We start from the raw sequence: 23,693 nt of genomic DNA on the forward strand, positions 1-23,693 counted from the left end.
TTCATGATCGAACTTTTGGTCGGACTCCCAAGTCACCTTGTACTGGCTGGAAAGGGATCCAGCCACGCTCGCAACGTTTGTGGCCAATAGGGTTGCTGAAATCCAGGAATCGTCAAGCGGTGTGACTTGGCGGCACGTTCCTACTGAGCAAAACCCAGCCGTTTTGGTGTCACGTGGCACAGACGTAGACGGTGTAACGTGCTCATTGTGGACTGAGGGTCCCCAATTTCTGCTCAGGAATTCTGAGGAGTGGCCATGTCTACATCAGGTTGAGTTGTCCCCAGAAATGGAACGGTCGGAAAACAAGAAGTGTTTGGCAACACATTCAGTGGCAAAGTGTCAGGCCAATGATTTCATCGAGTTGATTGAAAGATGCTCTTCCTTTGAGAAATTGCTTCGGATTATGGCATATGTAAACCGGTTCCTACAAGGAAGAAAGCGTAGTCGAGAGGTCGTTCTGTCAGCCAATGAACTTAAGGTCTCATTTCTAAGGCTGGTAGAAGTAGTCCAAAGACACGAGTTGGGACCAGAATTCCACAAGCTAGCGAGGTCGGAAATCCTGTCACCGCATCTTCAACGACTAAACACGTTCATACATACGAGCGAACTCGACGGAGTAACGCTGCGACTGATTCGAGTGGGAGGAAGGTTGCTCAACGCAGAGATCCCGTATGACGCCAAATTTCCTCTGCTGCTGTCGCAAAAGTCGCAGTTCGTGACGCTTTATCTTCGCAATTTGCATCGGACTCACTACCATGCAGGCGCCAAAGTCATGGTTTCGTTGCTAAGGCAGCAGATATGGCTAATCAATGCTCGAGAAGCATGTACAAGGATCCTGAGAAATTGTGTGCACTGCTTCCGATACAAGCCAGTCCTACAGGGACAGATCATGGGAAACCTGCCAGCTGATAGAGTGCGAAGAGCTCGGCCCTTTTTGATTTGTGGGGTAGATTTCTGCGGCCCATTCTACGTGTCTCTCAAGATTCGCGGCAGGCCCCCTATTAAGACATATGTAGCCGTCTTCGTCTGCTTTGTATCAAAGGCTGTTCACCTGGAGCTTGTAGCAGATTTGTCCACTGATAGTTTTTTATCTGTTTTTAAAAGGTTCATCGGGAGAAGAGGCCTTCCGGAGAAGGTGTACAGCGACAACGCCACCAACTTCGTGGGCGCGAGCAAGGTGCTGAACGAGCTGCATCAAGCGTACCAGAGGGACCAGGACCGGCTCAAGGCGTACGCAGCGCGCCAAGGCGTCGAGTGGTGTTTCATACCACCGAGAGCACCACACTTCGGCGGATTGTGGGAGGCAGCCGTCAAATCAGCCAAGCAGAGGTTGGTACGCGGAGTGGGCAACGCCAAGCTCACCGCGGACGAGCTGTGCACACACCTGGTAGAGGTAGAGGCTCTTCTCAACTCCCGGCCAATCGCGTCCCCAGGCAACGATCCCAGCGATGGAGAAGCGCTAACGCCAGGGCACCTGCTGATCGGGCAGCCGCTTCTTTCGCTGCCGCCCGAATCAGATCACGACGACAGATGCAGCAGGGGAAGCTTCGCGTACTTGAAGCGGTGGCGAATGCTGTCAGCGCTCAAGCAGCAGTTTTGGCAGGGCTGGTCCAAGGACTACCTGGTCAGCCTGCAGAAGCGTCACCAGTGGGCTACCAAAGGGCCAGACTTGGACATTGGCTGTCTAGTGCTCGTCCACGAGGACAGCACACCGCCACAGAAGTGGACCACAGGACGAGTGGTGGCCGCAATCAAGAGAGTGCGCGTCGCCGAGGTGCGAACACCCGCGGGCGTAATTAAACGCCCCATACACAAATTGGCAAAACTGCCAATAGACGGTTGAAGCACCGGAGGTCTTCAACGGGGCCGGAATGTTGCAGCAGACGATCGTTATTACTCTATCGTAGCGTGTGCGATGTTGTGAGCAGAGCTTTTGCTCTCACACGCCGCGCTCTTGTACTGCTCTCTGCGCATTCAAGATCGGCTCGACGGTGGAGTCGGGGAGTTTTGCTATCTCTGGCTGCGACCAGTCGAATAAACGCTTTGAAGTCGAGCACTTGTTTTATTTAGTCATAAATTACCTGACAATTTAACGTAAAATACCGAAACTAGAGCCCGCTGGACCGGAGTCATCATAACGTTTGTTTTGGAAAAACTCTTCCGAATTTTCAAAATGGATATTATAGATTTGGAAAAATGTTTGTCATCCCAGGCTCTAGTCAGCAGAAACTAGTCAGTATCTGTTTTAAAGATATTTCAACGAAATTTTCCAATGAGTATCGGGATCAGGATATACGTATTAAAAACAGTATCTTTATATAAAATTAACGCTATTGGGTGTACAAGCGCCCATACTCCGGTTGACTGCAATAAGGCTTCCATTACCAGCACATTTTTTTAACTTTTTATACCCGATACTCAAAATGAGTATTGGGGTATATTAGATTTGTGGTAAAAGTGGATGTGTGTAACGTCCAGAAGGAATCGTTTCCGACCCCATAAAGTATATATATTCTTGATCAGCATCAATAGCCGAGTCGATTGAGCCCTGTCTGTCTGTCCGTCCGTCCGTCCGTCCGTCCGTCCGTCTGTCCGTCTGTCCGTCTGTCCGTCCCCTTCAGCGCCTAGTGCTCAAAGACTATAAGAGCGAGAGCAACGATGTTTGGATCCACCAGACTTCTGTGATATGTCACTGCTACAAAAATATTTCAAAACTTCGCCCCGCCCACTTCCGCCCCCACAAAGGACGAAAATCTGTGGCATCCACAATTTTAAAGATATGAGAAAACCAAAAACGTAGAATTGTAGAGAATGTCCATATCTTTAAGACTGCGGAATCTGAATTGGATCGTATTATTATTATAGCCAGCATCAAGAAAACAATTTCATTTTTTCTCGCCCTGTCTCTCTCTAACACACACGTAGCATAGGCGGCTTTGCTTAGAGTAAAACATTAGCGCCTAGATCTCAGAGACTACAAAAGCTAGAGCAACCAAATTTGGTATCCACACTCCTAATATATCGGACCGAGACGAGTTTGTTTCAAAATTTCGCCACACCCCCTTCCGCCCCCGCAAAGGACGAAAATCTGGGGATATTCAAAAATCTCAGAGACTATTAAAGCTAGAGTAACCAAATTTGGTATCCGCACTCCTGTTAGATCTCACTATAAAACGTGTATCTCAAAATTTCGCCCCACCCCCTTCCGCCCACACAAAGGACGAAAATCTGTTGCATCCACAATATTGCACATTCGAGAAAACTAAAAACGCAGAATCATAGATAATGACCATATCTATCAGATTGCTGAATCTGGATCAGATCAGATCATTTTTATAGCCAATAGGAACAAATCAATTTGCAGTGGCTACGCAGCGCCCGACGTCACGCTCAGACTGATTTTCTGTCTCTCTCGCACGCACTCTTTGTCGTGTCGTTTAATATTAGCGGCGTCTGCCGGAGGAGAGCCATACTGACTTAGTATCGGGTATAACCGTAGAGTTGCGGTGTCCGCAGCAACTCACAACGTTCCCCCTCGTTTTAAGCTTCTCGTGTCTAAGCTTCTTACCGCAAAGTCTCGAGTAGCTCCTCTCAAAACGAAATCGATTCCAAGACTCGAATTGTGCGCAGCACTCCTGTTATCCACTTTATGGGCTCAAGTAAAACCGCTCCTGGACAAGTTCATGATCGAAAGTGTGAACTTTTGGTCGGACTCCCAAGTCACCTTGTACTGTCTGGAAAGGGATCCAGCCACGCTCGCAACGTTTGTGCCCAATAGGGTTGCTGAAATCCAGGAATCGTCAAGCGGTGTGACTTGGCGGCACGTTCCTACTGAGCAAAACCCAGCCGTTTTGGTGTCACGTGGCACAGACGTAGACGGTGTAACGTGCTCATTGTGGACTGAGGGTCCCCAATTTCTGCTCAGGAATTCTGAGGAGTGGCCATGTCTACATCAGGTTGAGTTGTCCCCAGAAATGGAACGGTCGGAAAACAAGAAGTGTTTGGCAACACATTCAGTGGCAAAGTGTCAGGCCAATGATTTCATCGAGTTGATTGAAAGATGCTCTTGCTTTGAGAAATTGCTTCGGATTATGGCATATGTAAACCGGTTCCTACAAGGAAGAAAGCGTAGTCGAGAGGTCGTTCTGTCAGCCAATGAACTTAAGGTCTCATTTCTAAGGCTGGTAGAAGTAGTCCAAAGACACGAGTTGGGACCAGAATTCCACAAGCTAGCGAGGTCGGAAATCCTGTCACCGCATCTTCAACGACTAAACCCGTTCATACATACGAGCGAACTCGACGGAGTAACGCTGCGACTGATTCGAGTGGGAGGAAGGTTGCTCAACGCAGAGATTCCGTATGACGCCAAATTTCCTCTGCTGCTGTCGCAAAAGTCGCAGTTCGTGACGCTTTATCTTCGCAATTTGCATCGGACTCACTACCATGCAGGCGCCAAAGTCATGGTTTCGTTGCTAAGGCAGCAGATATGGCTAATCAATGCTCGAGAAGCATGTACAAGGATCCTGAGAAATTGTGTGCACTGCTTCCGATACAAGCCAGTCCTACAGGGACAGATCATGGGAAACCTGCCAGCTGATAGAGTGCGAAGAGCTCGGCCCTTTTTGATTTGTGGGGTAGATTTCTGCGGCCCATTCTACGTGTCTCTCAAGATTCGCGGCAGGCCCCCTATTAAGACATATGTAGCCGTCTTCGTCTGCTTTGTATCAAAGGCTGTTCACCTGGAGCTTGTAGCAGATTTGTCCACTGATAGTTTTTTATCTGTTTTTAAAAGGTTCATCGGGAGAAGAGGCCTTCCGGAGAAGGTGTACAGCGACAACGCCACCAACTTCGTGGGCGCGAGCAAGGTGCTGAACGAGCTGCATCAAGCGTACCAGAGGGACCAGGACCGGCTCAAGGCGTACGCAGCGCGCCAAGGCGTCGAGTGGTGTTTCATACCACCGAGAGCACCACACTTCGGCGGATTGTGGGAGGCAGCCGTCAAATCAGCCAAGCAGAGGTTGGTACGCGGAGTGGGCAACGCCAAGCTCACCGCGGACGAGCTGTGCACACACCTGGTAGAGGTAGAGGCTCTTCTCAACTCCCGGCCAATCGCGTCCCCAGGCAACGATCCCAGCGATGGAGAAGCGCTAACGCCAGGGCACCTGCTGATCGGGCAGCCGCTTCTTTCGCTGCCGCCCGAATCAGATCACGACGACAGATGCAGCAGGGGAAGCTTCGCGTACTTGAAGCGGTGGCGAATGCTGTCAGCGCTCAAGCAGCAGTTTTGGCAGGGCTGGTCCAAGGACTACCTGGTCAGCCTGCAGAAGCGTCACCAGTGGGCTACCAAAGGGCCAGACTTGGACATTGGCTGTCTAGTGCTCGTCCACGAGGACAGCACACCGCCACAGAAGTGGACCACAGGACGAGTGGTGGCCGCAATCAAGAGAGTGCGCGTCGCCGAGGTGCGAACACCCGCGGGCGTAATTAAACGCCCCATACACAAATTGGCAAAACTGCCAATAGACGGTTGAAGCACCGGAGGTCTTCAACGGGGCCGGAATGTTGCAGCAGACGATCGTTATTACTCTATCGTAGCGTGTGCGATGTTGTGAGCAGAGCTTTTGCTCTCACACGCCGCGCTCTTGTACTGCTCTCTGCGCATTCAAGATCGGCTCGACGGTGGAGTCGGGGAGTTTTGCTATCTCTGGCTGCGACCAGTCGAATAAACGCTTTGAAGTCGAGCACTTGTTTTATTTAGTCATAAATTACCTGACAATTTAACGTAAAATACCGAAACTAGAGCCCGCTGGACCGGAGTCATCATAACGTTTGTTTTGGAAAAACTCTTCCGAATTTTCAAAATGGATATTATAGATTTGGAAAAATGTTTGTCATCCCAGGCTCTAGTCAGCAGAAACTAGTCAGTATCTGTTTTAAAGATATTTCAACGAAATTTTCCAATGAGTATCGGGATCAGGATATACGTATTAAAAACAGTATCTTTATATAAAATTAACGCTATTGGGTGTACAAGCGCCCATACTCCGGTTGACTGCAATAAGGCTTCCATTACCAGCACATTTTTTTAACTTTTTATACCCGATACTCAAAATGAGTATTGGGGTATATTAGATTTGTGGTAAAAGTGGATGTGTGTAACGTCCAGAAGGAATCGTTTCCGACCCCATAAAGTATATATATTCTTGATCAGCATCAATAGCCGAGTCGATTGAGCCCTGTCTGTCTGTCCGTCCGTCCGTCCGTCCGTCCGTCCGTCTGTCCGTCTGTCCGTCTGTCAGCCCCCTTCAGCGCCTAGTGCTCAAAGACTATAAGAGCGAGAGCAACGATGTTTGGATCCACCAGACTTCTGTGATATGTCACTGCTACAAAAATATTTCAAAACTTCGCCCCGCCCACTTCCGCCCCCACAAAGGACGAAAATCTGTGGCATCCACAATTTTAAAGATATGAGAAAACCAAAAACGTAGAATTGTAGAGAATGTCCATATCTTTAAGACTGCGGAATCTGAATTGGATCGTATTATTATTATAACCAGCATCAAGAAAACAATTTCATTTTTTCTCGCCCTGTCTCTCTCTAACACACACGTAGCATAGGCGGCTTTGCTTAGAGTAAAACATTAGCGCCTAGATCTCAGAGACTACAAAAGCTAGAGCAACCAAATTTGGTATCCACACTCCTAATATATCGGACCGAGACGAGTTTGTTTCAAAATTTCGCCACACCCCCTTCCGCCCCCGCAAAGGACGAAAATCTGGGGATATTCAAAAATCTCAGAGACTATTAAAGCTAGAGTAACCAAATTTGGTATCCGCACTCCTGTTAGATCTCACTATAAAACGTGTATCTCAAAATTTCGCCCCATCCCCTTCCGCCCACACAAAGGACGAAAATCTGTTGCATCCACAATATTGCACATTCGAGAAAACTAAAAACGCAGAATCATAGATAATGACCATATCTATCAGATTGCTGAATCTGGATCAGATCAGATCATTTTTATAGCCAATAGGAACAAATCAATTTGCAGTGGCTACGCAGCGCCCGACGTCACGCTCAGACTGATTTTCTGTCTCTCTCGCACGCACTCTTTGTCGTGTCGTTTAATATTAGCGGCGTCTGCCGGAGGAGAGCCATACTGACTAAGTATCGGGTATAACCGTAGAGTTGCGGTGTCCGCAGCAACTCACAACGTTCCCCCTCGTTTTAAACCTAGTTTTAGTCAAAGTACAATAATTTGAAGTACATAAATGTAGTTAGTTTTGTGGAAAATTTATTCATCAAAGGGATAAAACTGTGTGGGTGAGCTAAGTTAGCCAGAATTATTCAACGGAATTTTACGTATTTTTTGTTTGACCTTTTTCGCTAAATCTTTTTTTATGCAAATCCAATTGTCGATGGTCTCGCGGAGTTGCCTTTAATAGCACCAATTAAATCCGCGCTAGCAGTTATGCTGGCTGATTGCCGGTACTGGCACTGGTTCTGTTTTATTCTATAAATACATCGGTCATAACCTAGCACAATGTTGCCGAATAATCTTACCGCAGTATGTCCTCCTGCTTTAACCTCTCGACAGTAAAAGTGAAGCTTAAATTATGGCGGCACCTCGTGGTAGCCATTCACAATGTTCTCTGCTTCGATCAGAAAACTCACCAGTACGTGATCCCTCGGCGCTATCTCCTTCAATGTGTAGCGCAGAACCTTCTTCACGCACTGCACCATTCGTTCCCAGACTCCTCCTTCAGATGGATTCACTGGGCAATTGAAAACCCACTCGATGCCTCGACCAGATAGCTCACTCTGAATTCTTTCTGACTCGAACACGTCGCCAAATCGTCTGGCTTCCCTGTCAGCTCCTATGAAGTTCTTGCCGTTGTCACTGCGCAGTCTATGTACTGGGCCTCGACGGCAGACGAAGTTCCGTATCGCAATTATACAGGAATCAGTTGACAGGTCATGTGCCAACTCCAGATGTATCGCCCTGGTCGTCAGGCACGTGAAAAGGGCGACCCAGCGCTTCTCCGTGTGCCGCGATACCTTTACCAATAGTGGTCCAAAGTAATCCAGTCCGGTATTCTTAAATGGCCAGCCATTGGCCTCCAGGCGATCCTTCGGCAGGGGTCCCATTATTGGCGGCGCAGCCCGCGCCCGATGCAACTTGCACACGTTGCATGCTGAGATCGTCTTCCGTAGTACACGTCTCAGCTTCGTAATCCAGAACCTTGTTCGGATCTCCGCAATCGTAGCATCCACGTTTTGATGCTTCATCTTTGCGTGGAAATGATGCACAATAATCTCCGTAAGACTGTGCTTGTGTGACAGGATTATTGGCCTCCTCGCACTGTATGGCAAACACAATGCGGCATCCACTCTGCCGTATGCTCGCAGAACTCCATGGCCATCTATGTATGGCGCCAGTCCTCGAATGTCGCTTTCACTGGCGACCGCCTTGCCGTCTTCTGTCGACCGCACCTCGTTCGGAAACGCCTCACGTTGTGCCTGTCTGACCAACAGGTTCCCCGCGGCCTCACACTCTGCTGCAGTGAGGCCGTAGTTCTCAAGCTCGCTTATTTGTCCACGGCACCAGCGCGTGAACCTTAGGACCCAGGCTGTAGTCCTGAGTAGCCGACTGTAGCTTGAGAATCTCTGAAGAGAAATACAAAAGTCGTTCGCTGCCACCAACGAAAACTCACTTGGCATCTCCTCTTCGTCGTTATCATCCGGAACTCGTTTAAGTCCGGCTTCAGGCTGCGGCCAGCTGCCTGCCTGCTGCCTCAAAAGCCCTCACGAGTCCACGCCCGAAGTAATGGCGAGGACATCGGAACTGTCCCACGGCGTCCATTTCCTTGCGCCAGTTCACAAAGGCCTTGTATATCTCGTCCGGAAGTGGTTCATCCCACTGGATCTTCTGCCTCCAAATCTCTCGTAGCAGCAACTTCGCAGTTATCATAAGGCAACACAGGAATCCCAGGGGATCGAACGTGGACATGACCAAGCTCAAATACTCCCTCTTGGTAGGGACTCGATCGCCGTTCAATACGCTGCTTGGAACTCGATGATACTTCACAGTGAACCTGAAGTCGTCCGTGGCTGCCTGCCAACACATTCCATCCAACGCTCGCGCTTCGTCCTGGTGGGCCCAATGCCGTCTCCACAATTGGTGAGCTGGATGAAAACTGGCTCAAATCCAGCGTTCGCATGTATCTCCTTCACTCGGGTAGATACGCTTCGCTTTCGGTAGCAAAGCTGTCCACATAGTCATCCACATAATGACAGTCGATGATGGCCTTGACTGCTCTTGGATCCGAATGTCGAAACTGTTCAGCATTCACAGTCTTCACGTAATGCGCAGCGCTTGGCGAGCAGGCTGCTCCAAAGGTCATTACGATCATCTCGTAGATGTCAGGATCTCTTCTGTCATCGCCATCTCTCCACAGAAACCGTTGGGAACATCTGTCTTCGGGTTGGATCAGGACCTGATGGAACATCTCCCTGATGTCACCACAGACTCCAACAGAACCTTCTCTAAAATGAAAGAGCACAGCTGGCAAGGGTTTATAATGTTGAGGCCCTTTGGCCAGCGCCGAATTGAGCGATGTTCCTCCAACTCTGGCTGCAGCGTCAAAAACCAGCCGAATCTTACCCGGCTTGTTCGGGTTTTCGACTCCAAAGTGTGGCAAGTACCATAGCCTGTCGCTCGTAGGTTCATCCCACTGGATCTTCTGCCTCCAAATCTCTCGTAGCAGCAACTTCGCAGTTATCATAAGGCAACACAGGAATCCCAGGGGATCGAACGTGGACATGACCAAGCTCAAATACTCCCTCTTGGTAGGGACTCGATCGCCGTTCAATACGCTGCTTGGAACTCGATGATACTTCACAGTGAACCTGAAGTCGTCCGTGGCTGCCTGCCAACACATTCCATCCAACGCTCGCGCTTCGTCCTGGTGGGCCCAATGCCGTCTCCACAATTGGTGAGCTGGATGAAAACTGGCTCAAATCCAGCGTTCGCATGTATCTCCTTCACTCGGGTAGATACGCTTCGCTTTCGGTAGCAAAGCTGTCCACATAGTCATCCACATAATGACAGTCGATGATGGCCTTGACTGCTCTTGGATCCGAATGTCGAAACTGTTCAGCATTCACAGTCTTCACGTAATGCGCAGCGCTTGGCGAGCAGGCTGCTCCAAAGGTCATTACGATCATCTCGTAGATGTCAGGATCTCTTCTGTCATCGCCATCTCTCCACAGAAACCGTTGGGAACATCTGTCTTCGGGTTGGATCAGGACCTGATGGAACATCTCCCTGATGTCACCACAGACTCCAACAGAACCTTCTCTAAAATGAAAGAGCACAGCTGGCAAGGGTTTATAATGTTGAGGCCCTTTGGCCAGCGCCGAATTGAGCGATGTTCCTCCAACTCTGGCTGCAGCGACAAAAACCAGCCGAATCTTACCCGGCTTGTTCGGGTTTTCGACTCCAAAGTGTGGCAAGTACCATAGCCTGTCGCTTTCCACTGAAACCTCGTTAGGCTCCAGACGTCGAGCGTATCCTTTAGACACGTAATCCTTGATGATCCTGGTGTATTCCTGCGCGAACGACCCCTTGCGCTTCATCTTCTTCTCGACGTTGACCAACCGCTTGTACGCCATATCATAGCTCCGTGGCAGCACAATGTGGTCATCCTTCCATAGTAGTCCTGTCTGGTAACGTTGGCCCAATCTCACCGTAGTATCTTCGAGTATCTTCTGCGCCCGCTCGTCGTCGCTGCCTGCAACTGGTGGCGCGGGCTTCACGCCGAAGTTCTCGACATCGAAATAGTCTTACACCATCCTCTGAATAGTGTCCTCCAGTGACACAGCTAGGAGGCAAGACCGTGGTGAAGGCATGTTTGATTTCCCACTTACCGGCCCAAAGACAACCCAGCCCAGCTCGGTTGCAGCCGCATACGGTCCCTGTCTGGCAAACCGTCTCGATCTAAGTGGAAATCCTAGGTGTCCGTGATCCAGTCCAATGAGTATCTTCGGCACTGCGTTGCTGTAGGGCCTCAGTGGTAGGCTGGCATCCTTATCCACGCCTTGAACATCTCGTCGGCGTAAAGTCTGCATCGGCAGGCTCAGGTTCGAAACGGAATACACGTTTCGCAACGCATGGCGGATTGGCTTGCCTGCTCCACTGATTTGCAGGCTTACCAAGCTGGTAAGCTCCCTGGAGGATCTACCTTCAAACCACTGAATATTCAGATGTCGATGCTCACCTTGCACGCCCAGATCCTTTCTGAGGGAATCGTCGATCATCGTAACAGATGATCCTTCATCCAAGAGTGCGTATGTATCCACCCGTCGGTTTGCTCCGTCCAGCGTTACTGGCAGTATACGAAACAGTAGGCGGCCTCTTTCTGCGTCGACACAATTTAATATCCTCTGTGCGGGTGCATCCGCCTGCGGAGCCCTTCTGTCCAGGCTACGTCTAGAAACTGCTGTCTGCTGGTTTCGCTGGCTGTAGCTTTCCTCACCGCCTCGTTGCGGCGACCTTCTACGTTCGTTGTCCACACAATGTAGCAGACGGTGATGCCTCTTTCTGCATCCATTCACTTGACACTCACCATGCGAATTGCAGGATCTAGTCATGTGACCACTTCGTAGGGATGAAAAGCATAGTCGATGCCTCCTCACGTACCTCCACCTGTCTGGTGGAGAAGCTCCATTGAAGTCTCCGCAGCCTTTAACTGCATGTTGCCCTCCACAGATTTGACAACCTCTGAGACGGCTGTCTTGCTGCTCGCCTCGGTCTTGGTCGATGCTAGCATGTAGCAATCGACGCTTTGGTTCCTTCCCTTCAATGTCCACGATAGTACACCCCACGTTAGCATACTCCGTCAACCACGCACTAAAATGCACTAAAATGAGATTACTCACTCGGGTTGCAAAGGGAATAATCTTCGCCAGATTGTGCTCCGAAATATTGGGCACCTCTCGTATTCCACTCAGCTGGCTGCGTATAAGCTGCTCCGGTCGGCCATATATGAAACGCAGCTGCTCCACAACAGTGCTTACGTTGCTTGGATGAAATAGGAGAGACTTGACGGTCTCGCGGGCTTCATCCTTCAGTGCCTTCAACAAGCGTTGGTTGTTCTCCAGGTCTGTACAGTTGTACGCTAGCGTTGTCTCAGTATATGCACAAAGGAAGATCGGCCAATCCTCAGGCTGACCTCCAAATACTGGCAGATCGGGAAGCTTGCGGGGCATATAGTTTCCACTGCTTCCATTTGGTGTCGTCCAGGCGTAGGATCCAGCTAGCGGCGTCGGCGTCGTGTCGTTGTAAATGCCTACAGCCGGCGGCATCACTCCATGCGCTGTCTGCGCTGTGCTGGTTGCGCAAAATGGCGTAAAATAGCTGCTACTCGCAAGCAGCGGTGGTCCGCTATAAGATGGCGGCTGCGAGCATGCTGTACTGCTCACTCCGACCCCGTTAGCTTACAGACAATAACGGACCACTCCAAGATGGCGTCAGCTGTGACGCCGCACTGCTCGCACCGACCCCGTTAGGTATTACGGTATCGATGGGCGTCCTCACATAGTTCTGGGCTCTTGCCCTTTCCAGTTCCTTCTCCAACGCTGCAATTCTCTCCAAGAGATCCAGCATTAGAGGTGGCTCGTTCAGTCCATGTGCGGAAACTCCTGCTGTGGTCGTAATACTCCTAGGTTGTCCCGATGTCGATGGTCCCGCGGAGTTGCCTTTAATAGCACCAATTAAATCCGCTAGCAGTTATGCTGGCTGATTGCCGGTACTGGCACTGGTTCTGTTTTATTCTATAAATACATCGGTCATAACCTAGCACAATGTTGCCAAATAATCTTACCGCAGTATGTCCTCCTGCTTTAACCTCTCGACAGTAAAAGTGAAGCTTAAATTATGGCGGCACCTCGTGGTAGCCGAAAATATGCCCGTTCATTTGTGGCTGGAAATTCACCATCTATCGATATACATTAAATACTAGATCGCCTATCGTGGTCAACTATCGACCGTCGACACCAATAAAAGCAAGATTTAAAATAAACCAGTCAAGTAGAAAATAGGTTAATTAATTGGATAAAATTATGTAGGCACGTCTGAAAGATCTATACGTCTGTCTACTAGTAATATTTGACGAAATATCAAAAACGAGGAATATGTAACATATAATAGTATAACTTGAATTCGTCAGTATATTTACGAGATCTTTTTAAAATGAGACGGTATATTTTGGTATATTTCTGAGGGTCAGACCGTATATTTTGTCGATAAATCCAATATGTCGAGACAGCTGATCGAAGCTACTAAAAAAAAAATAATAATAAAGGGCTAAAAAAATGTCCCTGTATTAATAGATACCGGAGCGAGATAAGGTAACGCCTAACGACGTAGAACAGAAAACAATTAATCATACATTTATATATACATATGTAGGTTAGGTTAGGTTAAGGCGGTAGCCGGGAGGGGGGGGATAAGAGCCTCCCGCCCCCAAGCTCACTTGGACCTTATACATATGTATGTATATCCCAAAATAATATTTATCAATGTCCTTGCGCCAGATATACATACTTCTAACATCTGGCCGAGTCGTATGATCAAATAAATTGATTTCGGGGATTCCCAGGTAATCTCGGACGGCTGCTCACACTGCTTGTATACATATGACTAGTGCCAGTGACGTAGGCGCAATGTCCGAAGAAGAGTCATTTGTAATTCTCGGGAGCTCTCCCTACCCATCGCTCTGCACCAACGGCTCTGTTCTTATTGCTGATGCAATGAATTCTGGAGATGGACGAGTGACAGTGTCACAGGAGATCGATGTATCTGACGAACCTGCTGCTGTATCGAGCTCGGGGCCACTGTCCACATCTGTTGATAGCATAGCTCGCAAATAACTGTTGACACTTTCGGCGTGTCTGATAAAAACCTCTCATTGACGAACACATTGAGAAAAGGGACTGAAAAGACCCGATCAAATCTGTTTTTGCTCAACTCGCTCTTCGCTCAAGCAAAGACCGATTTTTTCACTTCTCTTTTGTTCCTGTTTTTCACTGAGCATCTTGTCGCGAGCGAACGAAAAAAGTGTCTTTTGCGTATGTATGCGTGCTTGCACGTGTGGTGGCTGTGGCAACGATCACTTGCCTTCGTGAATTGTGTCAGACACTGTCCCAAACCCAAAATGAGCCTGTTCCTGAACAACTTTCCAAAATTTTTACTGATGTGGAGAACTTTGCTATGAACAATGGCCGTTTACCATTAAATGCCGATATATTGCAGCTTTTTAACGACATGAAGCTAAGATCACCACACTTGAATTCGCTCGCACAGGTGGTGCTGGCTACACCGGCCACTCAGGTATCGGTCGAAAGAGCCTTTTCAGCACTTCATTATATTTTGAATAAAAAAAGGTTGCTCTTTAAGTGCGGAAAATATTAACTCATTGTTAGTGGTTAAGCTAAATTCGTATTAATACAAAATATGTACATACATATATACATACATCCATATCCATGTCTCTTCAGTTTGCAGAAAATTCGCAAATAAGTATAAATATTACAATAACATAACCAAAAAGATGCGAAAAACATGAATAAATAAACAAACACGAAAAAAAAACTAAAAACTCTTTACTCAGACACTGGGTTCTGCTCATCTAAAGACACTTTTGCTGCGAGCGCTTGACCAAAGTGTCTCTCTAAGCTGTTATTGTGAGACCCGATCGTGTGTCGGGCTCAATCGAAAACCCGAAACACATAACACAAGCGAAGAGACAAAAAGTGTTCTGCTCAGTGAGAGACCGCTTCTGCGTGGTCTTTTTCGGTTTTGTCAGTGACGAGACAGCAAAGGGAAAAAGTGTTGACCGTCGCTTGCGAGCTATGGTTGATAGTGACAGGCACAAGTCTCTGGCCGCAAGTTTCCTCATGGGTGAAGTGAACTCGGATGTTCTCAAGGTAAGAATCTCTGTAGTCCCTTCTGGAAGATCACGGACACCTAACTCTTGTCTTTTAATTACAGAACAGCGTATATTCCCAGTTTCCCAGCCTCTGTTCGCTACAGGCGTCTGCCGAGGATGTGGTCAACACATGGAGGAGTACGTTTCGTTGAAGAGTATGTAAGGCAAGGATATTTTAAAGAGCTCAAATTTTATAATTTCCAAACCACTTCAATAGAAACTCTGGATATGGTCAATCGCACAATGCTGGACTACCACAAGCTGACCCAGCAATGGCGCCAGGAGGCAGCCGACCGAGAGCAGCAATATAAACAGCAGCTAAAGGAGTGCCAGGAGCAGGTGGAAAAACTACGTGCAGAAACTCAAAAGCTCAAGGCTGAACTGGAGACGAAGCTGGAGCAGATCAAGTTAGTGCAGGATATACGGCAGAAGGAGCAGGATGAGCTCAGACAAAGTGTTTCAGAGAAGACGTCACTGATCAACAATATGCGTGTGGAAATTGACAAGCTTCAGCAGATCAAGCTGGTATGTTGTCCCACGCAGTATTGGACTTTGTGCAGAGTCCACAGCTCCAGATATCAGCGTATATATGCACATATATGTATATACATACATATGTCATCATATGAGTACTTGCGAAACTATCTGTATTCCGCAAATTAAACTGTGCGCTGCGTAGTAAGAATTCACCCATAATGAAATTCATTTATCTTTGGGGTTTCACCCTGCTCTTGTAAATTGCAGAATTCCTTCGAGTTTGTACTGAAAGATAGCGAAAAGGTGGCGGAGATGGAAGTGAGCAATCCGCTGAACTATGTGCAGCGAGAAGAACATCGTCAGATTCGGGAACTGAAGGTTTGTTTTTTCAAATGCATGATCTCATGATGAGAACTTTTTTGTACATACTTAATGCGACTTATATTTTTAGAAAAAAGTATACATTCAGGAGATCGATTGCTTAAAGGTGAACCTGACAAGCGCCCAAGAACTTATGGACAAAATGCAGCGCGATATCAATCAGCTAATGGCCAGGGATATCCAAAAACAGGAACAGATTGAGCATCTGCAGACACAAAACGAAATCTACCGGAGAGACATTGAAATGGAGCGAGCGGATCGCGAGAAGAATGCTGGCGAAAAGGGTCAGTATCTTTTGGATCTGCGGGCGTTACAGAAGCGGATCCAGGAGTTGATTGAGGCTCTTGCCGAGTCCCACAAGTCCCCCAAATCCGGCTCCCCCTCCCGATCGAGCTCGGGCATAAGTAGTTTACGCGAGGACCAGAGACCAGTAAGAGTATGCAGCTACAGTCCTGCCATTAAAACCTTTATACTCATATGATTATTTCTTCTATTAGGTACTAGATCCAACAGGCGCCGCCGCTAGGCCTTCGGACAGTGCCCTGCGCTGCCCCATCTGCTCAAAGTCCTTCAATTCCTTGAGTGTATTGCAGAGTCATGTCAATGATTGTTTGGACAAGAACTAAGCCCTTTAACTAATCGTTTATTTATGGTATCATTTATTCTTACGCTTCAAACGGCACACTTTATAAAATAGCACATTATTTTATCAATTACAGTGTCAGTAGAAATCTATAATTGCAATAGAACTTCCTTCAGAGTTTGCTTTGTATGGGCGGCATTTCCAAAGACCACACCCGATGCACTTCTTGTCTGGCAACCAAATTGTTGAGGACCTTCACATCTGCAAAAGGCATACATACATTATATTATTCATTGATTAATTATTTCGTCATTGCGCTCACCGTTGGTGCGGGCGAATTGCTGCAGGGTGTTGCGTGTATCACAAATGGGAATGGCTGTATTGATGTTCGGATAGATGACATCGACCATCTTTATGTTCGAGACGCAAACACCCAGAATGTAGCCGTTGTGGTCGAACATTGGACCACCGCTTTGGCCGGCCTGCACGCTACCATCGGACATGATTGCTCCCTTGTCACAATTGATGATCCGACCTTGGAATATCGAGGCATTGAAGTCGTACTTGAATTTAAAGTTCACATAGTAGGGAAAATTTGAAAAACCAAGTTGCATCTTAAAACACTGTGCCCAGTCCCTTTGCAAACCCTTGACCTTTCTCTTCAACCTCTCCTTGGAACAGTCTTGTCTCCCAGTAATTTGGAATGAGTCCTACATCATTCCGCTTCACAAAAAAGGTTCAAGATCTAACATTGAAAACTATCGTGGTATCGCAAAGCTTTCCGCCATCCCGAAGCTTCTTGAGTTCCTGGTCACCCGGCAACTGCAACATCTTTGTTGCAGCTTGATATCTCCGTCGCAACACGGTTTTTTCAGACATCGTTCAACATCGACTAACCTTCTTGAGTTTTCTAACCTAATCCACCGTGGTTTTCAAATTGGTTTGCAGACGGATGTAGTTTTTACGGACTTCAGCAAGGCATTCGATTCTGTGAACCATGCTCTGCTTATTCAAAAGCTCTCTTTATTAGGGTTCCCAACGAATCTTCTAGATTGGATTTTGTCCTATCTCTCTAACCGTACTCAACGTGTTTTGTTTTCTAACGTGTTGTCAAATACTGTTAATGCTACTTCAGGTGTGCCACAGGGAAGTCATCTGGGCCCGCTTCTGTTTATTTTATTTGTGAACGACCTTCCTCAAGTTATAACATACTCTACTACACTAATGTATGCTGATGATGTCAAAATCTGTCTTTCTTACTCTGATTGGTATTTTCACACACGCCTTCAACTTGATCTAAGTGAACTACTATTGTGGTGTTCAACTAATCTTCTTTTTCTGAACCTTTCCAAATGCAAACTTATGACATTTTACCGTCGCGCTCCTCATTTTGTCTCATATGTTCTAGGAAATCATGTCCTTGAGCGAATTTCGAGTTCAAATGACCTCGGAGTCCTTTTTGATCATAAGATGTGTTTCAACACCCATATAGCTGCAACTGTAAATAAAGCTAAGGGTGTTTTAGCGTTCATCAAGCGTTGGTCCAAGGAGTTTGACGACCCGTACGTTACGAAACAACTGTACATCTCGTTAGTACGTCCTATATTGGAGTATTGTTCTTGTGTGTGGAGCCCGCAGAATAAGGAGCAGCAGGCTGTTATTGAATCCGTACAAAAGCAATTTTTAATTTTTGCCCTTCGGAACTTTAACTGGGACTCGGGTAGAATCTTGCCACCCTACCGGTCTAGGCTAAATCTTATTGACCTGCCGTCGTTGCACCATCGCAGAATATGCAATGGCGTAATGTTCGTGCACAAGCTCCTTCTTGGGACTGTTGACTCCCAAACTCTCTTGGGTCAGATTGACTTGGCCGTTCCATCCAGACCTACCCGTACTTTTAGGCCTATCCGTCTACCCATATGTAGGTCTAATTATGCTGATCATGAACCTTTTAGGGTTTTATGCCATAATTATAACTCCCTCTGTCAAACCCTATCCCCTGAACTGTCTCTTAAACTAATTGCATGCAATATTTATAATCATTTAAATTTAGCTAACTTTTAACTTATCCTTTTCCGCCTTTAGTAACGAAGTACCATTATTAACAGATAATTTGTTAATTTAATAAATAAATAAATAAACGGTCTGGCCGAGTGTGGCCGGAGTCTTCGCCAGGCGCACGCAATGGCGTTCGGGCACATCGTCAGGCGCCGTCAGCAGGGCCAGGTCGTAGGGACGAGTAGAGTCCGGATTGCACCAGATCACATCCGACTGGAACTCGCGATCGGCTGTGCGACAGTGGACCTTGGCATTGGGCTAAGTGAGATGCATTTCAGATCTATAAGCGGACTATGAACCAAGAGTTTACCTGTCCCACAACGTGCGCACAGGTCAAGATGAAGTGCTTGTTGTGGACCTTAATAAAGGTGCCTGTACCTTGTTGACCCGACGAATCAATTACTACAACAGTGCGCTCCCCTTCAATGTAAATATATGCAATTATCACATCCGAAGCTAAACGCCAGCTAAATGTAATTTCTTACAGGCAAAACTCGAAGGCTCCCGTGCCAAGTTGAATGTTGTCGTGGGAATGCCCAGCTGCTCCATAAAATTCCCCAAGAGGTACCCAAAATTGGCGGCCAGAGTTAGGTTGACGTTTTCCTGCTGCCGCTGGAAAGAAGTACATATCACAATGCCAATCAGACGCCTAGAATGAATGGAAAATCTGTCAAATATTTCCAAAATATTCTGCACCGACTCAATCATATCATACAACTTGTTGTTAAACACGGCCGATCCCTCGCAGCCCAGCGGCAGGGCATTCGAGATGGCAAACAAGCAACCGCTGCGCCCCATCACATTCGATACCTTGCCAATGCTGATGGTCTTGTAGAAGTTCTCAAGGCCAAAGGGCGAGCACATGACCAAAACATCGTCCAGAGTGTGAATGGGCTGCAAATGGCGCAAATAGTTCCCAATGAGCACAAGGAAGCGCTCAAAATATTCTCTTTCCGACGACGGCCGCATGCTCAGGACCACGAAGCTTGAACGGAGCACCCAGTTATGATCCCCCAAATCCGCAGATAGAAGGATCTTATGTAGATTTCGAGACACTTCTGAGGCGCAGAAGACATACAGAGGATGTAGCATGTAGCGAGTGAGGATGTTGCGCCTCGAGCTGGCGGCAACATTTCGCTGTGGCCGTTGAATTTGGCGGTCAAAGGTCACCAGGAAATTGAGCGAACGTATAAATTTTCCTGCCCGGCTCTCTTCATCCTGGGCATTGATAAGCTGGCACTGCTGGAGACCATTGATGATTCCATTGTACGCCTGGTCTTTGTCTCCATCGGTCCCCACAAGGCAGTGGGGCTGTAGAACACTCGCCGAGCTGATAATAATCTCATTGTTGATTATGATGGCAGACTGCTTTGTGGCTGGTGGATTAGTTATCTCGAGCAGGGCGTGGCGTATTTTCAGCAACATTATCTGGCGGTTTAGACGCTCTTTAGCCGATCCCCGTAATATAGTTTTACAAGAGGTAGAATTCTTACCATTTCCTTTCAGTAATTTACTGAAGCAACATGTTTCACGAATTGGTATTAGCCTTCGTTACCGATATAAGCGAGGAGGAACTTTTGCATGCAGAGAATCATGTCACTCGACATGTTCAATCGAAAACAGAACCCAATGAAATCAACCAAAACAAAGGCGCTTTGTTTTGCAGTTGAGACTTGCCATTCACAGCCACACGTTGCAACAGATGTTTGTCGACAGCTGTTCGCTGCCAAACAGCTTAATCTAACCTCAATCCACTTTTATTGCAAGCAAAAATTTGAATATTTTGCACTTTTGCATAATGTTGCAATTAAGATGGAGGCTTGCTAAGGCCACTCCAAGGCGGCTGCCGCAACCCTCGGCGGTACTTCGCGCACAAGAACCTCCTGGAGCTGACAGATCGAGGGTTCTTTCAAGGCATTTTCCCCGATACGGCTGCGTAAGTTGTATTAGCCCTTGGAGTCGCGCTTATAAATCGCCTTTTAATGTATGTATAAAAATTGTTTTCCGTCAGGCCCAAGATGAAGCAGCTATTCACCAGCGGCCAGCAGAGCATATATGCCGGTTTCGATACTGCTGCGGATAGCCTACACGTGGGAAATCTCTTGGTTATCATGGGCCTGCTCCACTGCCAACGAGCCGGCCACAGGCCCATTGCTCTAGTGGGTGGAGCCACTGGGCTAATCGGTGGTCCAAGTGGTCGCAAAACGGAACGCAATAAATTGGGAGAGTCTATAATCGAGAGCAACCTGAATGCCATCGAGCAGCAGCTGAGAACCATGAAAAGTGCCTCTGGGACAACCGTAAAAACAGCACTCCTCTGCAGCCATTAACGTAAGAGAAGAGACAAAAGTTAAAGCGATCATGACGGCCTTTTTATTCCCAACAGGATTGTCAACAATGCTGAATGGTACGCCAATCTCCACCTGATAGACTTCATTGCCAACATGGGCCAACACTTTCGCATGGGCTCAATGCTGTCTCGGTCGTCGGTCCAATCGCGCCTAGAGTCGGAGGATGGCATGAGCTTCACGGAGTTCACCTACCAGATATTCCAGGCCTACGACTGGCTCCATTTGCTGCGCAAGCACAACTGTTGTTTCCAAATGGGCGGCTCCGACCAGACGGGCAATCTGATGACCGGCCACGAGCTGATCAGCCGTGTGGAGCGCAAACGAGAGGTGTTTAGGATGACACTGCCCATAGTAACCAACGAGGGGGGGACAAATTTGGAAAGTCGGCGGGCAATGCTGTGTGGCTGGACGAGAACAAGACATCGCCCTTTGCCCTTTATCAGTTCTTTCTGCGAATGCCAGACTCCGAAGCAGAGAAGCTGCTGAAACTGTTCACCTTCATTCCCAGACGCTGCTGGCGGAGGATGTGACATTGCTTGTGCATGGCGGTTCGTTCCCCTTAGACGATTGGAATTTCGATTCTTCCAATCGATTTTTTATGACTGATTCGTTTCAATTTTTCAGAAAATGGACTAAAGCAGGCTGAGCGCGTTACCAATGCACTGTACAAAGGGAACGTGGATGGCCGAACTGAATTATGCCGAGATAAAGCAGACGTTCCAGGGAGCCGCTGTAGTGGATCTACTGACAGAGCCGGGAATGTCCATACTGCAGCTGGCCATGAAGGCGAAGTGTTTCCCTGCAGAGAGTGAGTATTCGCCAACAAACAGAAGAAAAAGACAGACTGCTTATTAAGTGAACCCCATTTCATAGCCGATGCAGTTCGTATTATAAATGCTGGAGGCTTCTATGTCAACCAGAAGCGAGTACAGAACATTGCCGAAGTGATAACTGCGGGCATACACATACTCCGAAATGGCGTTTCCCTGCTGCGGGTTGGAAAGCGGAACTTCTACATAGTTCATTCGATTTGTCCGCTGTTTTGTGTTAAATAATCTATATTTTTTATCTATATTTGGGTAGTCTTATACAAGGAGAGTGTGTACATTTGTTAGGTGGGTCTGTCTGGGAGCGGGCTTGCGCCAGCGCTTGCGCGCCAGAAACTCCTTGGCCTTCTCCTTCTTCAGGTCCTTGTCGTAGAACTTGCCGCTCTTCGTGAACGTCTTCTGCTCGTTACGCATCTCGGCCAGCTTGCGGTTCTTCTGTTTGATTATATTCTTCTTGTTGGCCGACTTCTTCTTGCCAGCCTCGGATATCTGGACCTTGATGCGACGAGGGTCGTGTATAAGCTCCAGGGAGCTCTGTATTGTGCAGCTCAAAGCCGCGCTGGAAGCTGGCCAAGTCCATCATCTCTACAAAGGCAAAGCCACCGCGACGTTTCTTCGGGATTCTAATGGACTTCACCAAACCAATTGCTTCAAAGTGTCTCTCTAAATCGTCTTTTGTAGTCTCAAAGTTGAGATTTGTGACGTACAAAACATGTCTGTTTGTTTTCGATGCTCCCCTGAGCAAAGACTCCAACTGATCCTTGGTTAGCCGACCATCCGAGGGAGTTTCTGGTTCCGACTCGGACTCGGAGGCCGCACTGCCAGAGGGTGCTGCGCCCTCGACATCGGAGAGCTCTTCTTGTTCATCAGCCTCACTGTCCTCAATGTGAATGGCAATTAATGGTCAAGTGCTTGGAATTTTCTCTTAATATAAAAATATTGATTTTGCAGCACTGGACTTATTGGCGGCACAATTCAATACAATTCAACTGTTTGATCTAATCTTATATTTTGGAGGTCAACTGGCTGCAGCGGCAAAGCTAAGTTTTGTATAAAAAGAACCGGTTCAATTTCGCGGGAGCCAAAACGGACAGATAGCGGAGTTATCTACTAATTATGCAAATATATTTTTGATAACAAATAAATAGCAATTTATTTGCGTTATGCTGTGTACCGTACCGGTTTGCACTTATCAAAGTTTTTCAAGTTGCTCGTGTACCCAAATCAATCTAGCGTATGATGAGATTCCAGGTAAAACGAGAATATTCCGCAGTTACCATAGATTAGTTCCTGGGACTTGAACAATAATTAATGCCTGTCACACGCCTTGTGCAAAATGACTGCATCAATGTTTTGTTAAATTAAGACAAAAGTCTATTTAAATCCAGTTATGAAGAAATTTATACGCTTCGTTAGGCTGCCCTGCCGGCTGCTGCGCCGCCGCAGTCGTCAGGTCAGTCGCGAAATGTCAAGAAATCAGTATATAAACGACTATTTTGGATGGCATTAGTTAGATTTGTTTCGCACTCTGTCAGCATACATATCCTTATCCAACATGAAGTTCGTGGTAAGTGAGTATCTCGAAAGATTTGAATATCCTTTATTACAGTGTTCTTTTCCAGATTGTTCTCGCCTGCCTTCTGGCCCTCGCATATGCCAACGAAGAGGCTGATGTCCTGAAGAGCGATTCCGAAGTAAACGTTGAGGACTTCAAGTATGCGTATGAACTCTCCAACCATATTAAGGCTATCCAGTCAGGTGTACTGAAGGAACATGACAACTGGGTTGTCTCTGGCGAATACGAATATGTGGCTCCCAATGGCCAGCTGGTCAAGGTTGTCTACACTGCTGACGAAACCGGCTATCACCCAAAGGTCGTCGAGGCCTAAGCTCCTAAACAATTCATTCCTAAAATAAAGTCAAACGTATAGCAGAAAGTAGTTCGTTGCAATTACCTTTTGAAATGTTCAATGCGAATGGCAATCTTCTTCTTCAGTTTTCAGTGATACCAAATTTCTTGCAAAT

General features: G+C 47.4%; 7 protein-coding genes and 1 pseudogene across 9 annotated transcripts; 3 read left to right on the forward strand and 5 right to left on the reverse strand.

Annotated features, from left to right (window-relative positions):
* Positions 1-7,287: 7,287 nt before the first annotated feature.
* On the reverse strand, positions 7,288-8,312 carry LOC117193487. The gene is made up of 2 exons (XM_033398238.1): positions 7,565-8,312; positions 7,288-7,514 (listed from the first exon to the last, which is right to left on the reverse strand). Exon 1 carries the CDS (start codon positions 8,288-8,290, stop codon positions 7,616-7,618), a length of 675 nt encoding a protein of 224 aa, XP_033254129.1. The 5' UTR covers positions 8,291-8,312; the 3' UTR covers positions 7,288-7,514; positions 7,565-7,615.
* Positions 8,313-9,213: 901 nt separating this feature from the next.
* Positions 9,214-9,719, reverse strand: LOC117193489. The gene is made up of 2 exons (XM_033398240.1): positions 9,666-9,719; positions 9,214-9,547 (listed from the first exon to the last, which is right to left on the reverse strand). The coding sequence occupies exons 1-2, from the start codon at positions 9,707-9,709 to the stop codon at positions 9,232-9,234; spliced, it is 360 nt and encodes a 119-aa protein (XP_033254131.1). The 5' UTR covers positions 9,710-9,719; the 3' UTR covers positions 9,214-9,231.
* A 1,966-nt stretch (positions 9,720-11,685) lies between these two features.
* Positions 11,686-13,023, reverse strand: LOC117193488. The gene is made up of 3 exons (XM_033398239.1): positions 12,886-13,023; positions 11,942-12,835; positions 11,686-11,859 (listed from the first exon to the last, which is right to left on the reverse strand). Exons 2-3 carry the CDS (start codon positions 12,365-12,367, stop codon positions 11,695-11,697), a joined length of 591 nt encoding a protein of 196 aa, XP_033254130.1. The 5' UTR covers positions 12,368-12,835; positions 12,886-13,023; the 3' UTR covers positions 11,686-11,694.
* Positions 13,024-14,862: 1,839 nt separating this feature from the next.
* Positions 14,863-16,598, forward strand: LOC117192582 (NF-kappa-B essential modulator-like). 2 transcript variants are annotated; one of them, XM_033397300.1, is made up of 6 exons: positions 14,863-14,989; positions 15,054-15,146; positions 15,209-15,516; positions 15,736-15,846; positions 15,920-16,285; positions 16,347-16,598. In XM_033397300.1, exons 2-6 carry the CDS (start codon positions 15,122-15,124, stop codon positions 16,473-16,475), a joined length of 939 nt encoding a protein of 312 aa, XP_033253191.1. In that variant the 5' UTR covers positions 14,863-14,989; positions 15,054-15,121; the 3' UTR covers positions 16,476-16,598. The 2 variants fall into 2 exon arrangements, with proteins under 2 accessions (XP_033253191.1, XP_033253192.1); XM_033397301.1 differs by having other exon boundaries at positions 15,920-16,279.
* LOC117192581 lies at positions 16,454-20,152 on the reverse strand. Of its 2 annotated transcripts, XM_033397299.1 has the most exons (7): positions 19,984-20,150; positions 19,206-19,918; positions 18,976-19,139; positions 18,801-18,910; positions 18,570-18,748; positions 16,755-17,035; positions 16,454-16,693 (listed from the first exon to the last, which is right to left on the reverse strand). In XM_033397299.1, exons 1-7 carry the CDS (start codon positions 19,984-19,986, stop codon positions 16,605-16,607), a joined length of 1,539 nt encoding a protein of 512 aa, XP_033253190.1. In that variant the 5' UTR covers positions 19,987-20,150; the 3' UTR covers positions 16,454-16,604. The 2 variants fall into 2 exon arrangements, with proteins under 2 accessions (XP_033253190.1, XP_033253189.1); XM_033397298.1 differs by lacking the exons at positions 16,454-16,693; positions 16,755-17,035 and having other exon boundaries at positions 18,534-18,748; positions 18,976-19,102; positions 19,301-19,918; positions 19,984-20,152.
* A 40-nt stretch (positions 20,153-20,192) lies between these two features.
* Positions 20,193-21,918, forward strand: LOC108159158 (tyrosine--tRNA ligase, mitochondrial). Its single transcript, XM_033397739.1, is given in 10 exon segments — positions 20,193-20,208; positions 20,303-20,426; positions 20,502-20,755; positions 20,758-20,821; positions 20,877-21,202; positions 21,205-21,345; positions 21,348-21,389; positions 21,466-21,526; positions 21,528-21,649; positions 21,715-21,918. Coding segments are annotated over 10 exon segments (1,332 nt in total). The 3' UTR covers positions 21,897-21,918.
* Positions 21,912-22,572, reverse strand: LOC117193022 (annotated as a pseudogene).
* Positions 22,573-23,123: 551 nt separating this feature from the next.
* Positions 23,124-23,615, forward strand: LOC117192583 (larval cuticle protein 9). The gene is made up of 2 exons (XM_033397302.1): positions 23,124-23,235; positions 23,291-23,615. The coding sequence occupies exons 1-2, from the start codon at positions 23,224-23,226 to the stop codon at positions 23,555-23,557; spliced, it is 279 nt and encodes a 92-aa protein (XP_033253193.1). The 5' UTR covers positions 23,124-23,223; the 3' UTR covers positions 23,558-23,615.
* The last annotated feature ends 78 nt before the right edge of the window (positions 23,616-23,693 follow it).

This window comes from Drosophila miranda (assembly GCF_003369915.1).
Source record: "Drosophila miranda strain MSH22 chromosome Y unlocalized genomic scaffold, D.miranda_PacBio2.1 Contig_Y2_pilon, whole genome shotgun sequence".
Taxonomy (NCBI): Eukaryota; Metazoa; Arthropoda; class Insecta; order Diptera; family Drosophilidae; genus Drosophila; species Drosophila miranda.